Source organism: Mauremys reevesii, linkage group 19 (genome assembly GCF_016161935.1).
Source record: "Mauremys reevesii isolate NIE-2019 linkage group 19, ASM1616193v1, whole genome shotgun sequence".
Classification (NCBI taxonomy): Eukaryota; Metazoa; Chordata; order Testudines; family Geoemydidae; genus Mauremys; species Mauremys reevesii.
Genome location: NC_052641.1, coordinates 15,562,701 through 15,585,769, shown reverse-complemented (window position 1 = coordinate 15,585,769; position 23,069 = coordinate 15,562,701). Strand labels below are relative to the sequence as shown.

The following is a 23,069-nucleotide window of genomic DNA, read 5'->3' as shown; positions in this document are numbered from 1 at the left end:
ATCTCTGTACCTTTAAATGAGAGATGGGCCAATTTAACTACCTCACCTTACATGGTGATACCTTCACAGTATGTGTGGGTAAGAACGACCACCATGGCAGAATGGCAGTCTTGAGTCTGTCTCTTGTAGAGGGTTTTCTACAGTGCAGTGTCCCATATCAGAATGCAACACATCAAGGTGTTAGTGTAAGTTATAAGATGTGATGCACTTAGATCCCATATTGCTAGACTCTGAAATTCAAGGGCTTTCTGGAGCTTGAGAAGTGGGCGAGCCCTCAGTGTCATTCTTACCTGTGAATGAAGTTTTTCTTCTCCAGGTACTCCATGGCTGAGGAGATCTGAGTCGCCATGTACAGTAGCACCACAGCATTCACCTCCTGCCGGTTACACTCGCGCAGATAATCCAACAGATTCCCATACGTCATGAACTCTGTGATGATGTAGAACGGAGGTTCCCGTGTACATACCCCTGTGGAACACATTTTTGAATACAGAGTTTCTTCTAGAATGCTGATGTCTGCAGATTCTGCTCTTTGGGCAATTTAAAAGTGTGTGTATGGGAGGGAGGGGGAGAGGTGAAGGAGAGTTTCCTAAAAACTGGTTAGCAGTTTGTTTTATATTTCCTGCTTTAGGCTCTTGCATCTTAAATGCAAGGAACAAAAAATAATTAAAATCAAGTACTACTTTTACAAATTGTGAATTTTGCAAGAGAATAAGTATCTGTATTTGCAGCCTTGGTACAGTAAGCAGCTTATCTGCTCCTTAACATCCATATCACTGCACAAGGGTTTAATTCAAATCCCTTTGCTTGGCATTTCTATCACTTACCTAATAACTGCACCAAGTTAGGATGCTTGATCTCTTTCATGACTGCAGCTTCTTTTAAGAACTCTTCTACCTCCATGGTGTCCTCCTGAATAGAAAAAGAAAAGCTTTAGCGAGGATAATATGCACAAGGTGGAAACAGATTGTAGCATGTGGACTGAAGAATCACTGCAAACTGAAGGGGTAAGCTGTGACTGTCCCAAAACTACTGCTCCTTACTCCAGCTGCATCATGCTGCTGGGTGGGGCTCGATCCTCTGTTTAACTGGTCTACTGTCATTCTTACACCACCTCTTTTGGCACACAAAAAAACTATTCCCCCTTTTGTGGCAGGCCCTCTCCTGCAGGGAGATTATCTGCTTAGAGAAGCCCATTTAGAGTTCACATCTTTGGAAAAAGACTGACGGCACTTGCTCATGCCACAAGAAATAGTACTAGGGTGACAAGAGGTGAATGAGGCAAGATGACAGATGAGAACAAAAGGCAAAATGCTACACATGCAGATGCCTGAGGCTACCTGCATCCATGATGGACCACCATTTCAACGACTCAGAGTCCTGTTGATTGGGTCTGTGACAACTGATGGTGGTTGCTTCACAACTGAAGAGTGCACGTTTTATGGCTTATGAATTTGTTCCTGGCTTTTAAGAGTCTAATCTGTGAAGTAAATGTTCTGGCTAGATGTTGCTGCGTATTATTTGTTGGGTGTCATTAAGTTGCTCGCAATTATACAAAACAAAGGAAGATACTGTCTTTATTTGAAAGAATAAATATTTCAAAACAAATGTGCACTGGAAGGCCAAAAGGTCATTTCAAAGTGGTTCAAAAATATGTTTTTAAATACAACTATTCTTTCTATATCAATGTTTCTTTCACTAGTGGATTAATGCTGATAGGCTTCAGAGAAGAAGTGTTTTAAGGAGGGATTGCAAGGGATTTGCTGCTGCTGGTAAGGCTGATAACACGGGTATGGCTGCTGCTGTAGACCTAGCTGGTACTCTATTTCGTTGTTAGCACCGATAGTTCTATTCAAACAGTTTCACTCCATCATTTACTGTTCCTTTACGAATTGGTACTGTTTGATTGGCAGCTGTAGTTTCCTGACACTGTCAATACTATACCACTATGAGGTTCTTGGGAACAGAAATTTAAACCATTTCCTTAAGCAAAGGACATTGGGTTAATAATCAGAGTTTCAGAATGATCCTAAATACTTGCCTATCTCATGTTTGATATGTAAACACCACCAGGCTCATTCTGTACAGAAGATTGCTCTTATCCTTCAAAGAAAAAGGTAGCAGAAAGGAACCAAACAGAGAATTACTGTAACAATTAGTTTGATAATCTAGTGCTCAAGAAAAGTACCAGATGTATCCAATTTCAATTTCCAATTATATCACATCACAGATCAGCTACAGCAGTGTCAGCAGCATGACGTGCTTCCTTAGCACAGCACAGTCATATATCTCAACCTTGACCTGAAGAGACCACCTCCAGGGGTATCAGCTAAAGCTGCATGACCAGTTCACATCACCGGCCTCTCTGCTAAGAAAAAGAACAAGGATTTCATCATGTCTGTCATGACAGATGTAAACTAGATATCTCTGCACTATGAAAAGGACTGAGATGATCAGCTCATTTTACAATGGGACATGAAAGTGCCTTCACATGGCAATAATTTTTGGTCACGATCAGCAGCAGGTTGGATTCAAACTAATGACCTAGAGGTTAGAAAGCTTTGTCTCCAATTGCCAATCCATTCCCCGAGCTATCCTCGACCAATAACATTGTGTTTTTGTTATCTCAGATCTGTGTGTGACATTACTATACCCAAGTACATGAAATAAAGAAGGTGCCTCAGCCTTAACACTGAATTTTCTTGTTTTAGTTTTGATGCCACATGCTAACTATAACCATATATTATAAACGGAACCCTTTTTAATCAATAGCAATGCTCACCATCAGTCCAGTTACTGCCTGAGAGGCTGCTCTGTAAGAACTAAACTGAGGAAGGTTTAGCGAAAGGATACAACATTCCTCTCATTGCTTTAAAACTGATTCCAAACTGGAATAGCCAGCTCACTAGTGAGTATTCTTTCAACCCCAAACAACACCGGCTTCTGTTCTTTTGGGGTCTTAAAATACTTAAAAACACCTGACATTCTGGCAAGGATATCTTGATTTTCCAGTGGAATATGCTGGTGGAAAATGCACAAGCACTAACAGATTCTCTAGCACCATGCAATTAAATGTGATGGAAGCACAGAATGTGTCACTTTGGGCCCTTGTTTTCTCTCTGTATAAACGACTTTGGTTCAGCAGGCTCTGAGCTACTTCTAACCAGCTTAAAGAAGACTGGGTAACAAACAGGCTGCAGTGAGATGCAAGGGAAATAATTCATCAAGCACTAAGGATATCAGAAGAACCAAGGATGTTTCCCCCCTAGTTTTTCCTTTCATTATTATTTCTAATATACAGATCTGGGGCATGGAGGGAGACAAGGAAAGGCAAGAGAGCTTTGGAAAATATTCTCTTAACGGACAATAAAATGAGTGCTTTGGGTTTCCCTAAAGAAGCAACTGAACACTTGGCTATTCCTGCTAGAGTTGGAATATAAATGTGAGGTATTCAAATATTCCCTGAAACTTTGAAGATAGTCATAATCCCATCTATCAGACAGTAGACTGATGGATTTAAGGAAGGTGGCTTATGAATTTGCTTTTAAGTATGGTTTAGTGTGCATAATTTCAGATTACAGCGCTTCTTCAGTCTCTTTTAGGGTGTTCGAACATTTCCCAGGGGAGGATGCTGCTCTGGATTACATTATGAACCATTTTCAGTCATAAAATATTTACTTGGCATATTTGAAACAGTCACGGTCCTTATCAAGGTAGCTTTTTCTGACGCACAAACACGGAGATTTTACGGGATAACACTGTGCCTTTGCTGCTAGAGGTTTTCATCAAAGCAAACAAGAAAGGAATGCAAAATTATTTGAGGTAAGGCGGGGGAAAAAGCATCTTTGAAACACCCCTTAACCCTCAAATACCACAACATCAGCAAAATTGGAGATGGCTACAATAAACTCAGTGTTTCAGGACAATAACTGGTCTCTCATTATTCCTCTACCTAGATATTTCGTTTTGCTTGTCAAATCCCTTTTCTAGCAACACTATGGGGTTCAAGGCTGAATTCTTCCCAGCATTCTCCTGTGCAAATGAGATAGAATCACACTTTAACACTAGGTGTCACTCTCTCCATATATAAAGAGGAAAGGGGACTTGAAGTGTTATTTTTCTTTGGATGAAACCAAGTGGGGAACAGTAACTTATAACAGGAACCTTCAAAACCAACTAATTGCCCAAATAATCACCTTCTGAAACCACAACCACCCAGCAACACTCTGGTAGCCAGAATTCAAGGGGTTAAAAAACAAAAACAAAAAAAAAATCCCTTTCCCCAGGTCCAGGACACATTTTTATTCACAGACATAAAGCATATATACATTCCTCTCCATTTAATGATTTCCAACATGAAAGCTTTCATTTGTTATTGTTTCCGCCCCACCACACCACACTGCAACTCCAGCAATGATGGCATAGTCTGAAGCTCGCATTTGAATTCCTAATAGTAAGAGTTTATGCTATGTGGATGGAAGGCACTATGGGATCTCAATGTGCTTTTTTTTTGGTTTATAAAAATCAAACCTCAATACCTCTGTGCGCTAGGTAAGTATTATCCCCATTTCACAGATGGGAAACCAAGGCATAGAGACTAAGTCGCAGAGGCAGGAACAGAACCTGATTCTCTGACTTTCAGTCCAAGCCACAAGGGTATGTCTTCACTACCGGCCAGATCGGCAGGCAGGGATCGATTTATCGTGTCTAGACTTGATCCCCAAGTGCTCTCCCGTCGACTCCTGTACTCCAGCTCGGTGAGTGGCGCAGGCAGAGTCGACGGGGGAGCAGCAGCAGTCGACTCACAGTAGCGAAGACACCACGGTAAGTCGATCTAAGTACATCGACTTCAGCTACGCTATTCACGTAGCTGAAGTTGCGTAACTTAGATCGTTCCCGCCCCCGCCCCCGCCCCCAAGGTAGACCAGGCCTAAGAGTCTAATCTATTTTGGTTGTGGATAATTAATCCAGAAAGTTCCTTCCCCTCATCCTCAATCTTTTAACAGTGAACAGCTACTGAAATGCCTATTTTCTAGGTGCACAAGGAGTTCGTCTTTTGGGGAAGGCACATGATGTGACTAGAACAATTAAGGTATCCGAAGTACCAGTGAAGCATGATCTCTAATTACGTTGCCTGTTTCACATCCCACAGTAATCTTTACCAATGTGTGTCAGTTATGTGGCAGCTCACCTTTGCAGCTCTCCTTCCCCAAAATGTGAGAAACACACATGTCCAAGGCTTTAGCCTGGTTATTGGACACAATAAGGTCCTGCCTATATTACAAGTCGGAACAACATTGTAAGCAGCTTCCCTGACTTGGTTGTAACTGTTGTGTAGATGGAGCCTTGGAAAACAATACACAAAGCCCTGTGCAGATACAAAATTTGGTCTGTGGATATAAAGTAGATATCCACAGTTCTGTAGGGCTCTAACAGTACAAATGGTCCAACTCTTTCAAACAAAAAATAATTAGAAGAGGCTGAAAAATACAGTTAAGTAACAGCCACAGATGTTCTAGACCAGATGTAAGCAAAGGAAGGATTCAACAATTTGAATCATCTGACCCTGCCTGAGGAAGACAGACAGAGACCGCTACCCAATACCAGGCTTCAGAAGGGGTAGCATAAAACTTGCATTCCAAGTGGAAGGCTATGAATAGAAGCTTTAGTTCCTACCTTTAAGGTCTTCACAGCCACTGTAAGGTTATATTTCTTCCACACTCCTTCATACACCTCTCCATACTGGCCCCCTCCAAGTTTGTGCTTCATGGTGATGTCGGTTCTCTCAATCTCCCACTTGTCATAGTTTGGAGACACTCCGTAGATAGTGGGCTTGTTGCGCTTGGGTGCTGGGTAGTGTAGAGTGGTGATGAGCCCATCTGCTACAGTCGAATGGTGATGGACCAACTCTGCCAAAGTGTTGAAGCGGCTCTCTGAGGAGACATACAGCTGAAAAGCAACCACGAGAGAGAGTGTGTTCATTCACACAACACAAACAGGGTATTGATAAAATTGCTTTAACATGCAAACACATTATATTTTGCTTTCCTGATATTATATTTTGTTTTTGTTTTACTGTTGCTTACCACCTCAAGCTGCCATCTGGTTAGATCTCACAAGCTAAGCAGAGTTGAGAATGACCAAAAACTCGGATGGGAAAACCTCTGGTGTAGATGACTGAGCAGGCAATAATCTTTCCTCTGAGTCAATATGGATCCAGTGGCCTCGAATAGCGTTCTGGATCACCCTGCTGCTGTTGGAAGTGCTCTCTTTCAAAGGAGGCCCTGGCCACTTGTGGGCATTTAAGATCCCATTCACTTTTCTGAAAAGTGGGATTGTTAACCCTAATGTCCTGACCAAATTTCTACCTTCCTAAATTCCCTTTGAAGTTTCAGTAGAACACCATATTCCTCTTCACTCTTGTGCTACAAGATTGTGTAGTGCTGCTGTGTGGCATTAAACAGCTGGGCTGTTCCAATTCAGTGATGGCTGCAGAGCAACAACACACTCTGGATGAGAGATGCTATACAGATGTAAGACCATTGCCATTGAACGTGAGCCTCCTGTGGAACACCCTAACAGTATACTGCACATGCTTCTCTCTAGGTCTCTTACACATTTAGCAAGCTTGATGCATTTTGAAACTAAAAATCCCTTAAAAATGCTGGACAAGTGACTCCAGAGTAACACACTGCATTCCCAGTGTTCAAATTCCAACCCAACTCTCTACTCCTTGGGCTCATGGAAGCTGGTAATATGGGGAAAGGATGCCGATAATCCCTAAACTAGAGAAGGGGAATGTTTCACTCCACCAGCATATTGGTCTGCGCTGGAAGCAGCACGCGGAAAGTGGCAGAGTTCCTCTTTTCAACTGGAGGATGGAGCCTTGTCATGGAGCCAATTCAAAGAAGAACATCACCAGCCTAGCAGGAGGTGGAGCAGTAGTGTGCCTATCAGACAAGGGAGATGCATCTGCAACAGGGAAGCTGACGGGAATCAGAGGGGAAAGTGAGGCCTAGCATAGTCTCTACCTTAAACCCTGCTAATCCCACTGGCTTTCTGGATTTGTGTTTGGTTCAGTGCACCCACGCAGGGGAGGGCTGGGGACTGGAGATGACAGAATGTCTCTCTGAATGAGTCAGAGAAGGTGAGAGGGAAGAGATTGGGAATAAGGAGAAAGGAAACCAGACAGCAAGCCTTAAAATGAGGAAGCTTTATGGTGCAAGAAAAGTTTTCTCCCAGCATCCCCCCAAATCTCATGAAACACACAAACAGGTCAGCCAAATGGTTAAATACATATAGTAACCCTTAAGGTTAGTCACAATGGGCAGAAGCTTCCAGTGCTCCAGGGACTTATCTGAAACAATGCAAAAAAGGTAAAAGCTCAACCAGACACAGCATAACCCAGAGGGCAAAACTGAAATGTGTAATCTGCAGTGATGGCCCCATGTTCTCTGTCAGTCTCTGTACCGCAGCATGAGTCACAAATACGTTATGCTGTTGCAGCCCTTTGTGTCTATTATCTTTCAGGCTAAACAAGAATTACAGGAGTCTTGTCCTCTGTAAAGTTTCTGGGAAACGTAACATCTATGCAAAATTTGGTGCCTAGAAGATAATTGTGCTGTAGGGACACCCTCCTCCACTGATATGGGGCCATAATCCTGGTCTAAAATGGCATTTCCTCTGAGGAAAATATCCTTTGAGCTATTGGAAGAGAGGCATACGTGCATGCCCAACTGCTAGTCTTTCTATAAAACCACTTGAATAGAAGCCACAAAATTAACCGTTCAGGGGATAACACAATGACTAATGGACACACAGACATTCTGAGCTGGGGAGTTTTGCACAATGAACTGTGGAGATCTACAGTCCCTTCTTCCTTTTCTTTAGCTGCCTTCGCCATTGGTAAGGCTCATGCAGGAAGTCTGTATCTATATAGAAGGTAGAGTTGGCTCAAAAGGGAATGCTTTCTAACCCCCTACAAAAGTCAAGACAACATTCTTCAGTACAGTGCAAAAAAACCTTCATAATAGAAGAGGTGAAAGCACTTTTAGCACACACATAGAAAAATGAACCAACATAAATGATACAATGCAGCACAGCAAGAAACAGCCACCTATTAGTGGAGCAGCCTAGCGGGACTAGGACTCCTTTATCAACTATTCCAAGCTACTACAACCAATGTTTTAAGCAGACAGTATCTGTATGAAAGCAACTTCTCTGATACTAACCGTTCAGACACCACATTGATGGGTGCAACAAAGAATGTAATTAGATTATAGTTCAAGATCCCTCTGGCACACGGTGTGCTGACAGTCCTTTGCATTAAAAAACTGTGTTCTTGGTCTTATAATGTTGGTTTCATTTTACAATCTCGAAGCACTTTATATATTGGAATTGAACTTCACAATATTCCTGTGTGGCAAAATATATGCCCATTTTACATTTCTACTGGCATTGGGTTTTGGAAAATATTGTTTTTAATCTAAATTTTAGGCCAAATTGGATGGTACAGTGTTTCTTTAAATTCAGATGATGAAAGTGAGACACGGAAGTTAAAATGACTTCCCAAAGGTCACACACAGAGTCCACAGCAAAGCAGGAAATAGATCTTTGGATTCCTCTGTCCTCAGCTCAGATCCCAAGACTACACTTCCTCACATTTTTGCATGCACAAAATTTACTATTCATGAATGGATCCAAAAATAAAAACTTCACTGTACAACTTTTCTGTAGACAGGGCTTTTCTATCCTCTTGATGCTCAAATCCTAAATTCAATCCTGAACGCTTTACTTCCCCATCAGCACTAATGGAAACCAGAATTATGCTGATGTGTTCAAATCTACATCTGGAATTTGTGGCATGCATCAGAAGAAAATGAAACAAACAGCAGCTATGAATGGTTATGCTACGCAATAAGCCACATAAACATTGTGACCAAATATTCAGTGCTACCTCTCTCTTTCCCCAAATATTCACCCGACCTGTTTGTCAAAGAAATTGCACCAGGGACCCTCTGTTGCTGCTGACAGCAGACCTTGTATAGACATAATGGATTTTAGGCTTCTGCAATGCATGGGGTCACATGGAATGTTCATATAAATTGTTTACTGGCTGCACTGCTGATACGCTGCCCAGGCAATTCTTGTATATCCTCAGAAAAACCATGATGCTGGCCCTGCTTCGAGGGTCTCCTGTCTGTTCTGCCTGCACAGATTAGCTGCTCACCAAGCTGCATTCCCTTCTCTGCTATGGCTTTTTAACATTCACCCACTCCCAGGAAAGTCTCATTGGATTCCAGGGCTGACCCACCCTGCCTTCTGATGCATATGTAACCTCAACAGATTTCATCATCCACAACTGCAAAAACAAAATTAAAATATATGAACATCACCACAAAACAAAAAGTGCACAGGTAGCCATGAAAAAGCATCAGGGTTTCAGTGATGGGTTTCCATCATGGTCACTTACTGGAAGTCCAAGAGGAAACAGAGAGAACCATATAAGATGCACAGTCCTGTGACCCTATATGCTGAGAATGACAAGATTTTAAAGCCAGCTCGACAATGCTGTTTGATTTGGTTACTCAATAGGAGGACTTGGCCTCAAGTGCAACCAAACTCAGGAAAATCAAACTCTCTGGAGCACGGAAGTGGCTTACCCTGAACCTGGCTGCCCTATGCCAACCAGCCAAGAAGGAACATTTTTAATACCTTCCTTAAAGTAAGGCAGATGTGGTCTGGGTGAAGATGAGCCAGTGAAGATCTTATTTTCTAAGCTGTTGAACCCCCGTGGGTTTGATTTAAATGGTGCTAAAATTAAAAAGTAGTCATCTCTCTCTGGCCTTTCCTATACCCTTCAATTTTCCTTTGGAAAAAAGCTGAATAAAAGCTGTGCTATGCAAGGCACATTTTTATGCCAAGCAGCAGTTGTTCCACACATTTTTGTAATACCTCCTTCTCCTGACACTGCGTTCACTCAGTCACAGGATATGATCCCACCACCACCATTCATCCTAACTGTAGTGCTTGCAGTATTAAATTCCTCAGATGGGCTGACTAATGATACAGCAAGCTGAGAAGGCCCCAGATGCCCAGAGAGCTATGGGGAAGGGCTTTGCCATTTGCTTTTCCTTTTGGAGAGAGATGATTTACTGCAGAGTGGTTAATACAATTTGATACCCAGCAGTTCAGAATGCAAGCGTCCGGCCTGGCCAGTTCACCTGGCAAGGACTTGGACATTAGCTCTGTCCCTGGTAGAGACCACATTACCTTCTTCCCCTCCCCCGCCATAGCTTTTGGATTGCATGTGACTGTCAGCTACAGGTTTGTTTTAATGAATTCTGCTTGTCTGTGCCTATTCTCAACAATGTCGATTAGAACAACTCTGGGGAAAACAAACCATTAACCTGCTTAGTATAGATCTGAGCTGATTACATGAGCTCTGCTTGACTGTTTCCTGGGATAAACAGCACTGCCAAGATGCAAGCTTCCAAGTACCAAACCCTTCAAATGCTACTATGGGGATCACGTGGCACGACATCTTGCAGTGAACTGGTCAACATATATATCTGGATCTGGCAGCACATCACAACAAGCACACACACATCATCCCCAGAAAGAAAGAAGCAACATCAAACTTCTAGACACAGAGAAAGGATAATATTAATATTTTTAAGAGGGCTTGTCTAGTATATACACTTATAGGTACTATCTATATACTGCCTAGCTACAGGCTCTCTCACTCAGGGGGGGCCCCCCCCCCACTTCTGTCCAAACACGAGCACGAAGGACCCAGATTCTAGGACACTACGGAAAGGGGAGAAGAGGGCAGAGCCCGAGTCCCTCTGTGATTCTGGTCCAAGCCCCGTCATTTTGCAGTGTGGACACAAGTCAAGCCGCAGACCTGAGTCAGAAGGTCTGAGAAGTGCAGTATGGACACATTAGCAGGGCTGAGACACCCAGGTCCAACAACTGTAACCCAGGTTTACATTGCAGTATGGACGCTCAAGTGCGGGCTTGGAAACACTGAGTTTATAAGCCCAGGTTCCACAGACCCAGGTTTACAATGCAGTGTAGACACCCCCATGGCAAGCCTGGACATAATCTACCTGGCATGAGCCTGCCGTGCATTAAAAGTTCCCTAGTACGCTTTAATCTACTCCCATTTCAAAGCGTGGTAGATCAAAGAGTGCTACAGAACTTTTAGTACGTGGCAGCAAGGGTCCACATGGACACAGTGGGCGGCAGGCTAGTCTGAGATAGACTGAAACCCCAGCTTGCCACAAACTAAAGGTTATATAGATAAACTCTAAGTACATAGCACAGACCATTTCACTTTGCTAATTTCAACCATGCGGAGCTTGGCTGCATCCTGAATGAGAGAAGAGCAGGGGAAAAGGGAAAAGACCACAATACCTATACACTGCCTTGACAAACCTTACAACATTACCCTAATTACAAAGCTTTTCATTAAAGCAGCAGAGAAGCATTTTCATTACAGAACATTTGCTTTTCTATAAGCTTCTTTCATACTTAAAGTGTCTTAAAATGGTTTTACACAGTGATGAGTTAGACAAATAGAGAAGCCATTAAGTACTCAGCACTGCAGAAACTAGAGTTTGTTTTACTGACCTGACCCTGCACCTGTGGAATAAAAGAGAGTTTTGCCACTGAAGTCAACGGGAACAGGCCCTTACTGGGCAAAGGAAAGCTGGCCTGGACCAGGACCATGGAAGCCCTTGTTGCTGATTTTTTTAAATGTATGTATTCTTAAATGGCACAGGATCTTTAAACTACTAGATATTGGCAGAAGGGGCCTCATGGAGAACACCAATAGCCATGCCCCCCGAGCCACACTGCAACATCCTATGTAGACTGGATTTAAAGAAACACTGCATGAGCCAACAGGGCCTAAAATTTAGATTAATTAAAAACAATATTTTCCCCAAAACCCAGTGCCAGTAGAAATCTTTTGATGAAATTCAAACAAAACCCTAAGGAAAATAACACTTTAAAACAAACATTTCTCTGCAGCATTCACAAGCTGATTACAGTAGCATTTGCTAGTGCACAAGAACCCGAAAGTGAATGAGATGAGAAACTGTCCATATACAACAAGTGAAACTACAGTGCTAAACCTTTCTTTCATTATCCAAGATGACATGAAGAACAGAAGGCAAAAAGCAATAAAAAACGATAGCACATCAACTGTTGTTGTAGCTGTATTGAACCCAGAATATTAGAAAGACATGGTGGATTATCAGAACAAATTTTGTTGGTGAGAGAGACAAGCTTTCGAACTTACAAAGAGCTTCTCTTCAGGTCTGGGATTCCCAGTTTGTTTAAAAGTGTCATTTAACTGGGATTTCCAGACCCAAAGAAGAGCTCTGGGTAAGTGTGAAATCTTGTCTCTCTCACCAACAGAAGACGGTCCAATAAAAGATATTGCCTCCCTCACCTTGTTTCTGTAATGATAGAACATGATAGCTTTTCAATTATTTTGGTTCCAATAACCTGAAGTGTTGTTAGGAACATAGATACAGAGACTATTTTTAAAAGACCATGACTTTTAACTTGACAGTGTCCTTTTAAGTCCATATTATGCCACTTGAACCTATGGTGCAAAATTCATTCCTGTTATAACTCCACTAAAGACATTAATGGAGTTTCATCAGGATTAATCTGGCCCAAGGTTTTCACAATTGAGACATACTAATACCTATTAGGGGCTTGTTAAAAGGAGACATTCTCCCAAAGTTCTGCTGACACATGGTTATAATAATATCTGAAGTGCTCTTTGTTTAGATGTTGTAGGTCAATATGTAGGACCTGATTCTACTCCTGCTGAAGTCAATGGCAAACCCTCAGTTGACTTCAGGGGGAGCTGTACTGGGCCCTTGCTACAGCAAGCAGTTGAAGTGGACCAGAATGGTTTTTCCTTTGCAGTTTGCAAGGTTTAACGCCTACCTTTCCATCAGATGCAGTGTTAATCCTGTAGTGGTACACCCTTCCCTCGTATCTCAGTGATATAGACCTCTGTCCTGGGCTGCTCTCACTCTCCCGCACCAGAAAGCTGCCATTGATTCCGCTGCTCAGCAGGTACTCGGCGGCATTACGTGACACTGGTCCATGGTACCAGGAATGTTTCTCCAAACTATTCACTGGGGTGATGTAGTTACTTGGTACCCAGCCCTGCCCATTCTTTGTTTGGGCCTCACACCATTCCCCGTTATGATTGTAGCCCAAGACACGGAGCTTTTCACCTTCACATAAAAACAAAATATAATTAGACATGGCAAACCTGGGATCTGAGAGAAAAGCTACGTTCCTTCTGGCTCACACATCACCATCCAAAGTTCTGCAATCAGAATATATGCACTGATTCAGCAGAGAACTTAAGCATGTGCGTGCCTTTAAACACAAGTATATCCGTCAAAGCCAATAGGACTACTCACATGTTTAAAGTTACATACGTGCTTAAATGCCTTGGTAGACTTAAAGGCCTAAAGTTAACAACTCTCTCGCTAATGCGTGAACCAGAATAGAATCCAGCAAACTCTATCTGAGCTACATTGGCTCTGCAGGGCTAACAAATGGGAGAAAAAGGAGTAAAAAAACTTATTGATTAGCAAGGCAAGCAGATGTGGTTTCAAGTACACATATGGCATAGAACCTCGGAGTAAGGAGGGGATATTTTTATATAGTCACTTTTCAGAGAAGAGCTGCATTTTAATGAAACAGTTATAAAGCTACAGACCATCCCCGAAAAAGTACTTTAAAAGTACAGTTAAGGTTTAATCCAGTTTTAAATCCTTGCTTCCACTGAAGGGCTTAATTTTAGTATACAATTTTCTTCCCCCAGTGCACACTTTAAGCAGACTATCCCATTTCAAAGGCTCTTTCCTTGTGTCTTAATTTGTTTTAGGACAATATCCCCTACAATGATTACACTGATGTGTTTCACAGGGATTATGAACTCAAATATTCCTGACTGCCTTCATTTTCTTGTTCCTTGTCGCAGATGCTCTAAAGCACCCCCTGGAGCTCTCTTACCTTTAGTTATGCTGAGAGTGTTGTCCCCACTCGCCACAAAATCATATAGTGCAACAAAAAGATTGGGGTCATTTTCACTAGGACCAGACAGGAGGTTTTCCTTGGAGTTCCAACGGGCTGCTTCACTCAGACCCTGAGGCTCAAAATCGGATACTACTGGCCTCTGAAGGGCTTCTGGAGGAGAAGAGAAAAAAGAAAAAAATAGGCTCAATCTTACTGATAAAAGCCATCTGTTTTTTTGCACCCATTATGAGTTTCTCGTTTATTTCATTTCTTGACATCTGTGGTCCTCATGTACATGGGCAGAGGGCAAAAATTGGTCATTACCTTAATACAAATCGTACGGAGCATATGGAGCACTCTCACTCCACAGCTTTGTGCAATAGGGTCCCCACATTCTTTTCTGTAACATGTATTTTCCCTGCCTTGGTGAAGAGAGGACATCTTTTCTCCCTCTCAATAAATTTCTATTCACGTAGCCTGTCTGCTGCTTTGCAAGTCATAGACTCTTAGGACTGAAAGGGATCTTAAGAGGTCATCTAGTCCAGTCCCCTGCACTCATGGCAGGACAAATTATTATCTAGACCATCCCTGACAGGTGTTTGTCTTGGCTCAAATACCTACTGGATGTCAGATTTATTTATTTATTTATTAAGAACAAAGGTAAATCTGCTATTTTTTTCTAATAAATAAAAAACATCAAAAATCCCAAATCATTATAAGACACACAGGACAATGATTATGGTGCACAATATACAGAGGTTACTACTACAAATACTTCTACTTTAAAAATTATAAACTATTCAATAGAAAAAGCCACCCAAAATTTCAAGCTAGTCCAAGCACAGCAGAGAACCTTCAAGCTGCTGCTGCTGCAAATTTCTCCTAACTATTGTAGAATGGATTAGTTCGGCATACACCCAACCCCACTTCTGCTGCCACAAATAAGTTCTAAGCCTTTCTTTTGGGGTTCACATGGCAGCAGCTTGGAGGGGGGCATCTCAGGCCAGGAGTATACAGTAGCTCCTCACTTAAAGTCATCCTGGTTAACATTGTTTCATTGCTGATCAATTAGGGAACATGCAATGCTCCCTTCTAACGTTGTTTGGCAGCCGCCTGCTTTGTCCATTGCTTGCAGGAAAAGCAGCCTGTTGCAGCTAGCTGGTGGGGGCTTGTAACCAGGGTCGACCGGCATCCCCCCATCAGCTCCCCTTATCAACTTCCCGCTCCCCTAAATTCCATGTGCTGCAGCCGCCCAACAGGCTATCAAGGCAATTCAGCTGTCCCTCCCCGCACTGCCATGTGCGGCTCCTGCCCTCTGCCTTGGAGCTGCTCCCAGAGACCTCAGCTTGCTGTGCAGGGGAAAAAGGGGGGGGGGCTAATGTCAGGGTGTCCCCCTCCCCCCTGTTCCTGCATCCCGTTTACCCCTTCTCCATATATAGCAGGGAGGGGACACGAATGGAGAGAAAGCTTGGGGCAGCAGCTGCTGTCTCAACTTCCTGATCCACTTAAAAAGACAGTGCACTTAAGAGTGGGTCAGCTTATTTAAAGGGGCAGTGTGTATCTTTCTCTCTCTCTCTCCCACACACAATGTCTGTCTCTGTCTGCTATGCTGTCTCCCCTCCCTCCTGTTCTTGCTGCCTTGTGTGAGAGGCTACATTAACAATGTGTTAACCCTTGAGGGCTCAGCCGAGTGCTAGTTCATCATTTACCAGCAAGGCATTCCCTGGCAAATATCCCTCCCTCTTTCACCATCTAACCACCTCAACCAAGCTTCACAATTATCATAGCTGTGAACAGTATTAAATTGTTTGTTTAAAATGTATACTGTGTGTATATGTATATAATATATAGTTTTTTATCTGGTGGAAAAAATTTCCCTGGAACCTACCCCCCTCCCTCCCCATTTACATTAATTCTTATGGGGAAATTGGATTCGCTTAACATCGTTTCACTTAAAGTCGCATTTTTCAGGAACATAACTACAACGTTAAGCGAGGAGTTACTGTACCACAAAATTTTGCCAGTACAATAATGTCAGTAAGTGGTGTGATTCTTCATTACATTTTTATACCAGCAAAAAGCCCTAGTATAGATGCAGTTATATAGCAAAAAAAGTCCTTCTGACAGTATTGCTTATTTTGGTTGAGGAACTAGTATGAACTATACTGGCAAACCCTTTCTAGGGTAGACCAGGCCTTGGAGTCGAGCTCCAGCTGTGTGATGCCCAAGACAAGGAGGGGGAGTGTAATGCCCTTGATCTGAAGAAAAAACTGTTCTACATTTCCAAGAAAATACCAGTTCTCACATCCTCCCTGGCTCCCTTTTGTGATGCAGGAAGCTCCAAGAAATCTTTTGTTCAGGTCCCCTCTCCTGCTCAGTAATGATCATGGATTGACCATTACTACTACAGCCAGCTGGAGTTTCTCAGATGCAAGTGGGGAATAGTAATTTGGGAATCACTCCAAACTTTTAGAAACATGATTTTGAAACAAGCTGGGAGCTATTTACAAAGCAAACCAACACTAGTGGAAAGGAGGTTTCAAACTCTGTGTAGAGGGGATACTACATACAAGTGGAGTGAATGTGTAGTGACTGTTATTACATCGGAGAATGGCTAAAACCCAGACTTCATCAAGTTAGGTCTGCTTGCTTTAGGGTATGTGGTGGTAAAAAACAGTTATTATTCAACAACTGACAAAAATTCAGTAACCTAACCATGTTGGTGCAAGTCATCAAGATAGATACATACATGCTCAGAGTCTGTAGTATTATCAGAATTTACTACAATTATTTGGACTGGTTAAATTCAAAGGTATATATACACATAATTAAGCCTACTTTCTTAGCCAAATACTTGCTATTGGGAAGTATATTCATGTAGCAGATCAAGAAGTCACATCATATTGCTTCACAAACGAAAAAATATAAAATGCTGAAAGGTCAAAAAACAACTTGAGAGATTTAGAAAAGGCATATCTGAAGCCATCGGACTCCTTGTTGTTTTTGTGGGTACAGACTAACACGGCTACCCCAATACTTCCTTTTTGTGAAATGCTGATACATATTTTAATGCTCCAGGCCTGCTTTAATAGGGACAATAAAAGGAAGATAGAGAAAATTAAGCTATAATAATTTTACCATGAAAATACTTTGATCTTGTCAAGCCCATTAAGTTCCCCTTATCAAACTCAGGGTGCTGCACTGATTGGAGTTACTCCAAAGTGAGTTACATCATCAGACTGGTAAACACCTGGAATAAACAGACAGCAAACAGCTGGAGGTGACTGATACACAGCATCAGTAAGAAGTGGTTTATCATGAAAGATCTGCTCCCCCCAAATACGGTGCAAGCAGTGCAATTTATGCTGAGGGATGTACCATAACCTCAGATAGGAAGGAAAAGGCCTCCCACTGGGGACTGTTCAACAGGAAGGCAGGAAATCCAAGGTAGTCTCACCTCCAGTTAGAATGTGACTGAGGCCTAGCAGGGGATGTGCTTGGGCCTGTCCATGAATCAGGATACTGGAGTGAGGCTACAGTAGCCCACAAAAGTCCTCTCACCCCCAGTCCACAGTGATGTCAAAACTGATTCTTTATGTATAGATACCAAGTTACTTGTTTATTTTCAGACCATCAGATGACACTATCAAAACATTAAAAGCAACTGCAATTTACAGTGCTAAAGTCTAGAAGTCTAGTTTTTTTGATAATACATTTTTGCAAGTTATTCTGTGGGGTATGCCTCAAACCGTCACGGATAACATTCCACAAGCCTGGAGATTGGTGAGAATGGGATTACTGAACAATCTAAACTGTTGGCTGGGCTTTTTTCTTCTTTTCTTTTAAACTGGGAGATTATTATAATAGGAAACTTCAAAGAGTTTCCCTGACCATACAATTATGGCTTACACCAGCACAGATCACACAGTACATGCTATACACATGAGATGACCACCACCCCACTCCCTTGGCATCTTCTTGACTCATTAGCTATCAGAACTTTACAATGGGAGATGCACAGAGCACACAAACAAATTAAACTCCAATTCAAGAACACTGGGGCTAACTTACTAAGGAATAACTGAAAGAAATGTAAGACAAAGCTGACAGGCTTCGACTATCCATACCTGACACAGAGATAGACATATTCTGTCTGGACTCCTGAATGTCTAAAAACTCTCTCTGCAAGATACAGTTATGTTCTGATACCCAGTGAAGCACAACATATTCAACATTCTCTCCTATTGGGGCTTAAAATCAATTTTAAAAAGTTCTCTGTCACAGTCACTCAGACTTCTGCTTCTACTAGGGCGTACAGCAGAAGTAAAAGTCCTATCAGCACCACTCTCCCTTTTCCTTAAAAATTTCTTTTACTGTCTCTGCTCCTCTGTTGGCTGTGGCCTTTATCCTGTCTTGCTTGCTGCTCCCTACACTTGGAACAATCACCTTCTTTTTACCTTGGTTTCCATTTCCAACTGTACATCAAAATCCCTTAAATATCCACACTGTACCTCTCCAAATGAGATAACATCTTGGGGCACTGACTACACCTCACTGTATTTGTAAAGCACTGAGCCCTCTTTTCAGTCACAAACATTCTGGTCCAGAAGCAATGATGGGAGGTGAAAGATTTTAATAACGCATTACCGAGCCATTCAGCCAGCCAGATCCCTCCGTAACTTACCTCTGCCGTGATGCTGACTGAATGCTGTCAGCTGCCAACAACAAGGAAGGTGGTGAGTGGAGACTACTGCTTCTTCTGCAAGAACTCGCTTTATTACTACCTTGTGGTGCCCTGGTGCGCCAAGCTCTCCCATTTTTTTATTTCATTCATCAATGGTGTCCTGTCATGGGCCTACATGACAAATTCTCTGGGGTAGGAGCGCTCTTTTGTTGTTACCTATCTGTACAGTGTCCTGCATGGTGATGCCTGATACTTGCCCGGGGCCCCTAGGTTCTACTGTTGTACAAATCTCCACTGTGACCAACAACACGACTACTTGCTTCTTCATAGCACCCTTGTACCGGGATAGATGCCCACATACAGACTAAATTTTAAGAGTTGCTGCAGTTCTTGAGAGTCAGGTATTTGGTGAAACACTTTCCTCATCTCTTCTAAAAGAAGCCTCTCTCTCACATAGCATTCATTCATGTTAATACACTAAAAGATCTAGTAGGCCTAGCAGTCTCGCTAATTACTGCTTACTTCAGGTAGTGAGTCACTTTTAGAGACCATATATAAAAAAAAGTTCTTGGATGCAAAGAATTCCGGTCTAGACCAAAGTGACCAGATTGCCTTCATAATTAAAGCACAGGACTGGAAAACAAAAGAGGAAGCAGGCTGACGGCTGGGCAGTTCCTTGGGGAGGAAGAGACCTCACATCTTCCAACAAAACAAACATCCCATGGACTTCCAAACTCTGCCGGCACTTTTTCACATGGTCATGTGAGTGAAGGAGTAGCTGGAGGACACAGAATAGATTATTAATCTCTTCATGTCACACTGTCAATCAATCTGAAGGGTTCCCCCTCTCCCCGACTCCCCAAAAACTTCTACTAAGAGCCAGAATAGATACACAAACAGAATAAGATTAAATACTCCTGAGTTTTGTACATACTTGACGACTGTTGGAATAGCTGCCTCTTTATCCCCACTATTTCCTTAGTGGCCACTCACAGATTTTCTATGCCTCATGGAATCTGTATTTAAAAAAATCTGTAAAACAGATCCTTCCAAAGAGAAGGGAGATTCCAGGTTTTATTTCATAACCCGTCCCACTCAGCGAGTTCATGCTCAGCCTGTTCTGTCAACCAGTTTATAGCAGTCTCATATAACCTTCTGCAACAAAGGCTTTTACCATAACTTGCGCTGCTAGTTAACATTTCGTTAGACTAGTCTAATATAGTCAGTGGGACAACAAATGTTCACATGAGGTGTCACCTAATTCTAAATGAATAGCAGCATAGATCCAAACTCTCTCAACCTAAACTATTTTATTTACATTTGGTCACACTCTTCCATATTTGCTCCATTATAATTCCACTGGCTGGGAGATACATTTTTTAAAAGTCATTCCCTTTTTTCACAAGGGGAAGGTCAGACTCAGCCTGCACTGATTGGCACAGTCAGAAAAAAGGCTTGGACACTCCAGAGATTAAAAATGAGCTTCCACAGAACACACACAATTTATACATTTGAATAAGTACTTTATAACACACAGCAAGCCCTATTAACCAAGTGGGTGACAGCTGGAATAAGTTCCAGAAGAAAAAAAAAAGCCACAGCCCCAAATCTATAGATGGATTTAACTACGGTCATGTTCTGAGAAATGTGAAAGCATTCCCACTCTGACAAACAAATCCTATTAGGCTTTCTACTCCACTCCATCCCCTCCCTCTCTCAACAATGCAGGCATGAGCCACACAGTGTACTTTCTAGTAGTCTTTCCAGCCAAGCCTAAGAGTCTTCCCAGTGCTATGGCTTCCACCACTTCCTCTGGGAGACAATTCTATCGTTTTTAATAGGCTTCATCATCAGGGTGGTTTTTTTCCTGGCATTTTCCCCTTTTTAAATTTATCACATTAATTCTGCTTATAGACCCTTGATACCATGGCAAAGAATTCTTGACTCTTGGCATTAACTAGTTTTAGACAGGCTGCATGGCACAGAGGCTAGGACGTAAGACACAGCAAGGGAGACCTAGATTCCATTCTTGGCTCTGGCACCATCTTGTCATGTGATCTTGGATAAATCACTTAGGGTAAACATTTCAGATATGCCTCACTCTCAGTGAAAGTCAATGGGACTTGGGCAATTCTGAACATTTTAATCTGTTTTAATTTCCTCCTCTCGAAGATGAAGAGCAATGATGCTCACCCACATCTGAGCTATGGAGAAGGAGAGCACTATGCAAGAGCCAAGCACTTAACATACTTCCTAGAAAGTATGGATATGCGTGACCAGTCCCTGGATGATCAGTTTTATATTTGAAATCAAATACAACTCTTCCCATGAAATTATACCACCTTCCTCATCCCAGCCCAATGTGGAAGGGTAGCAGGCAGCATCCAGGTCTGTAACAAAGATGTGACACGGCAGGAACAACTGGAGTTAGTGGATAACTAATAGGTCATAACAAAACCAGAAACATACAGTGATGCAAAGAACCATACTGTCAGCAGGAGAAGAGAGGCCAGGGGATAGGATGGGAAAGGAGGAGACAGATTGAACGCACGTGCTGTATTGGTCTGCAACCAAAATTATTTGATTGGGTAAAACAAAATGAAAGAACTTCCCTGAGCAGCAATGGCCACTTAATACACTTTATTTGTTCCAAATTTATTCACCACAAAGCCAGATTTTGATCTCAGTTACACCAGTGTAAGCCTAAAGTAAATCCACTGATTTTAGTCAGTGTTACTGGGATCAGAATCTGGCCTGGTACCTCTGAAGTGCATGAAGAGAAGCTCTCTCCAAGAACAGGACAATGACTACTGGCTGCTCCAAACCCTAGGCTGATCTAATGTAACTGTAAAAAGACATTCTACCAAAAAAGAATATCCACGTAATCTGATGGCTAGAAGTTTAGAAATTACGTCTTCGGTTACTTTAGAAAACAAAGGATTTTACCAGCATGCACAAAATAGTTTTCCACATTATAGAGAATGTTTACAGGTTTAAGTAAGGCTTCTGCTTTATAGCATTATAACCAGCAGCCTTCCAAAAAAGGAAGCAAGAATATTTCAGCCCCAATTTGGGACTCGCTCCATTTTTCAGATCAGATTGGCACACGTACTCACTATGCCTCTGCAAACTGGTAAAGATAAGGACGAGTGAGGGGGAGAGGTGGAGCAGATGACAAACGTTTCTTCTCCTCCCACTTTAAAATATTTCCTAGTGGGAATAATATCTTCTTCTAGCCTTAGTCCCATTCATATGGGGTCAGCTCTTTGAGTTCTCCTCCATTACAGTCTGTCTTGAAACAGTTCTTCAGAATCTCCACAGCTGGGTTTCCAAACCTTCTCTTACCCTCCACTTCTTAAATTTAACATCCTGCTTCCTATACATTCTTCAGATCTTTTTTATACATGTCCAAACTATCTAAGCCTGGATTCCTCATCTTTTCTATAATTAGTACCACTTTTACACTTCCCTTAATTCGTTTGCTCTGAACATGATCCATGCATGTTAACATTTTAATTTCCACGGTGTTCAAGATCTGTTCCTGTCTCTTCCTCAGTGCCAGCATTCAGAGCCATACAAAAGTGCAGACCTAATTACTGTCTTGTATATCTGACCTTTTCAGTTTAATAGGCATCCTTCTATCTCAAATCACTCCACTCATTTCTCTCCATTTAGTCCATGCCTTTCCAGTTCTACATGCAAGTTCATTTCTGAGTTCACCATTATCCTATACTATTGAATCTAGATACTTGAAAATCTGTACCTTTGGTACTGGCTGGCCCCGCAGGGTATATCTACATAGCAAGCAGGATCCTGCAGCAGTGCGTCTCAGAAGCTGGGTCTACAGGCTCATGCTACAGAGTTAAAAATAGCTGTGTAGCTGTTCTGACTAGGCTTCAGAGCTGGACTTCCAGACCGAGCATCTCCACAGCAATTTTTAACCAAGTAGCATGAGCTCCGCAAACTTGAGTCTGTAGACGCAGGTTCTGAGTCTAGTGGCCACAGGATCCTGCTTGCTGTGAAGACACATTCCCTGATAGAGTCTCCTTGTCTTCCCAGTGGGAAGAATGTGTGAGAGAAAAAAAGTCCAGCTTAATTTAAGAACTACTTAGTTAATCAAACAAGGAAAAACCTGAGAGGTCCCAATTCAGCAATACATTTATGCACATGCTTACTTACAGCACACGCTTAAGCCCATCCCTACTGAGCAAAGCACTTTGAAGCAATACTCAACCCCTTCCACCTACCCACAAACATGCAAAAAAGACTCTCAATGATCTTCATTCCTAGAAACTAAATGATAAATATAACAGAAGTCTCTTACAAC

At 42.2% G+C, this 23,069-nt stretch overlaps 1 protein-coding gene across 4 annotated transcripts in view; it reads right to left on the bottom strand.

Moving 5' to 3' along the window:
- ABL1 (ABL proto-oncogene 1, non-receptor tyrosine kinase) overlaps positions 1–23,069 on the bottom strand; it is a 128,136-nt gene that overhangs the window by 26,838 nt on the left and 78,229 nt on the right. For all 4 annotated transcript variants that reach the window (XM_039506336.1, XM_039506335.1, XM_039506337.1 and 1 more), the window contains 5 exons: positions 14,056–14,229; positions 12,970–13,265; positions 5,677–5,949; positions 828–912; positions 291–468 (listed from right to left, as the gene is read on the bottom strand). In XM_039506336.1, coding sequence (XP_039362270.1) covers positions 291–468; positions 828–912; positions 5,677–5,949; positions 12,970–13,265; positions 14,056–14,229 — 1,006 coding nt within the window. The remainder of the gene's footprint in view (positions 1–290; positions 469–827; positions 913–5,676; positions 5,950–12,969; positions 13,266–14,055; positions 14,230–23,069) is intronic.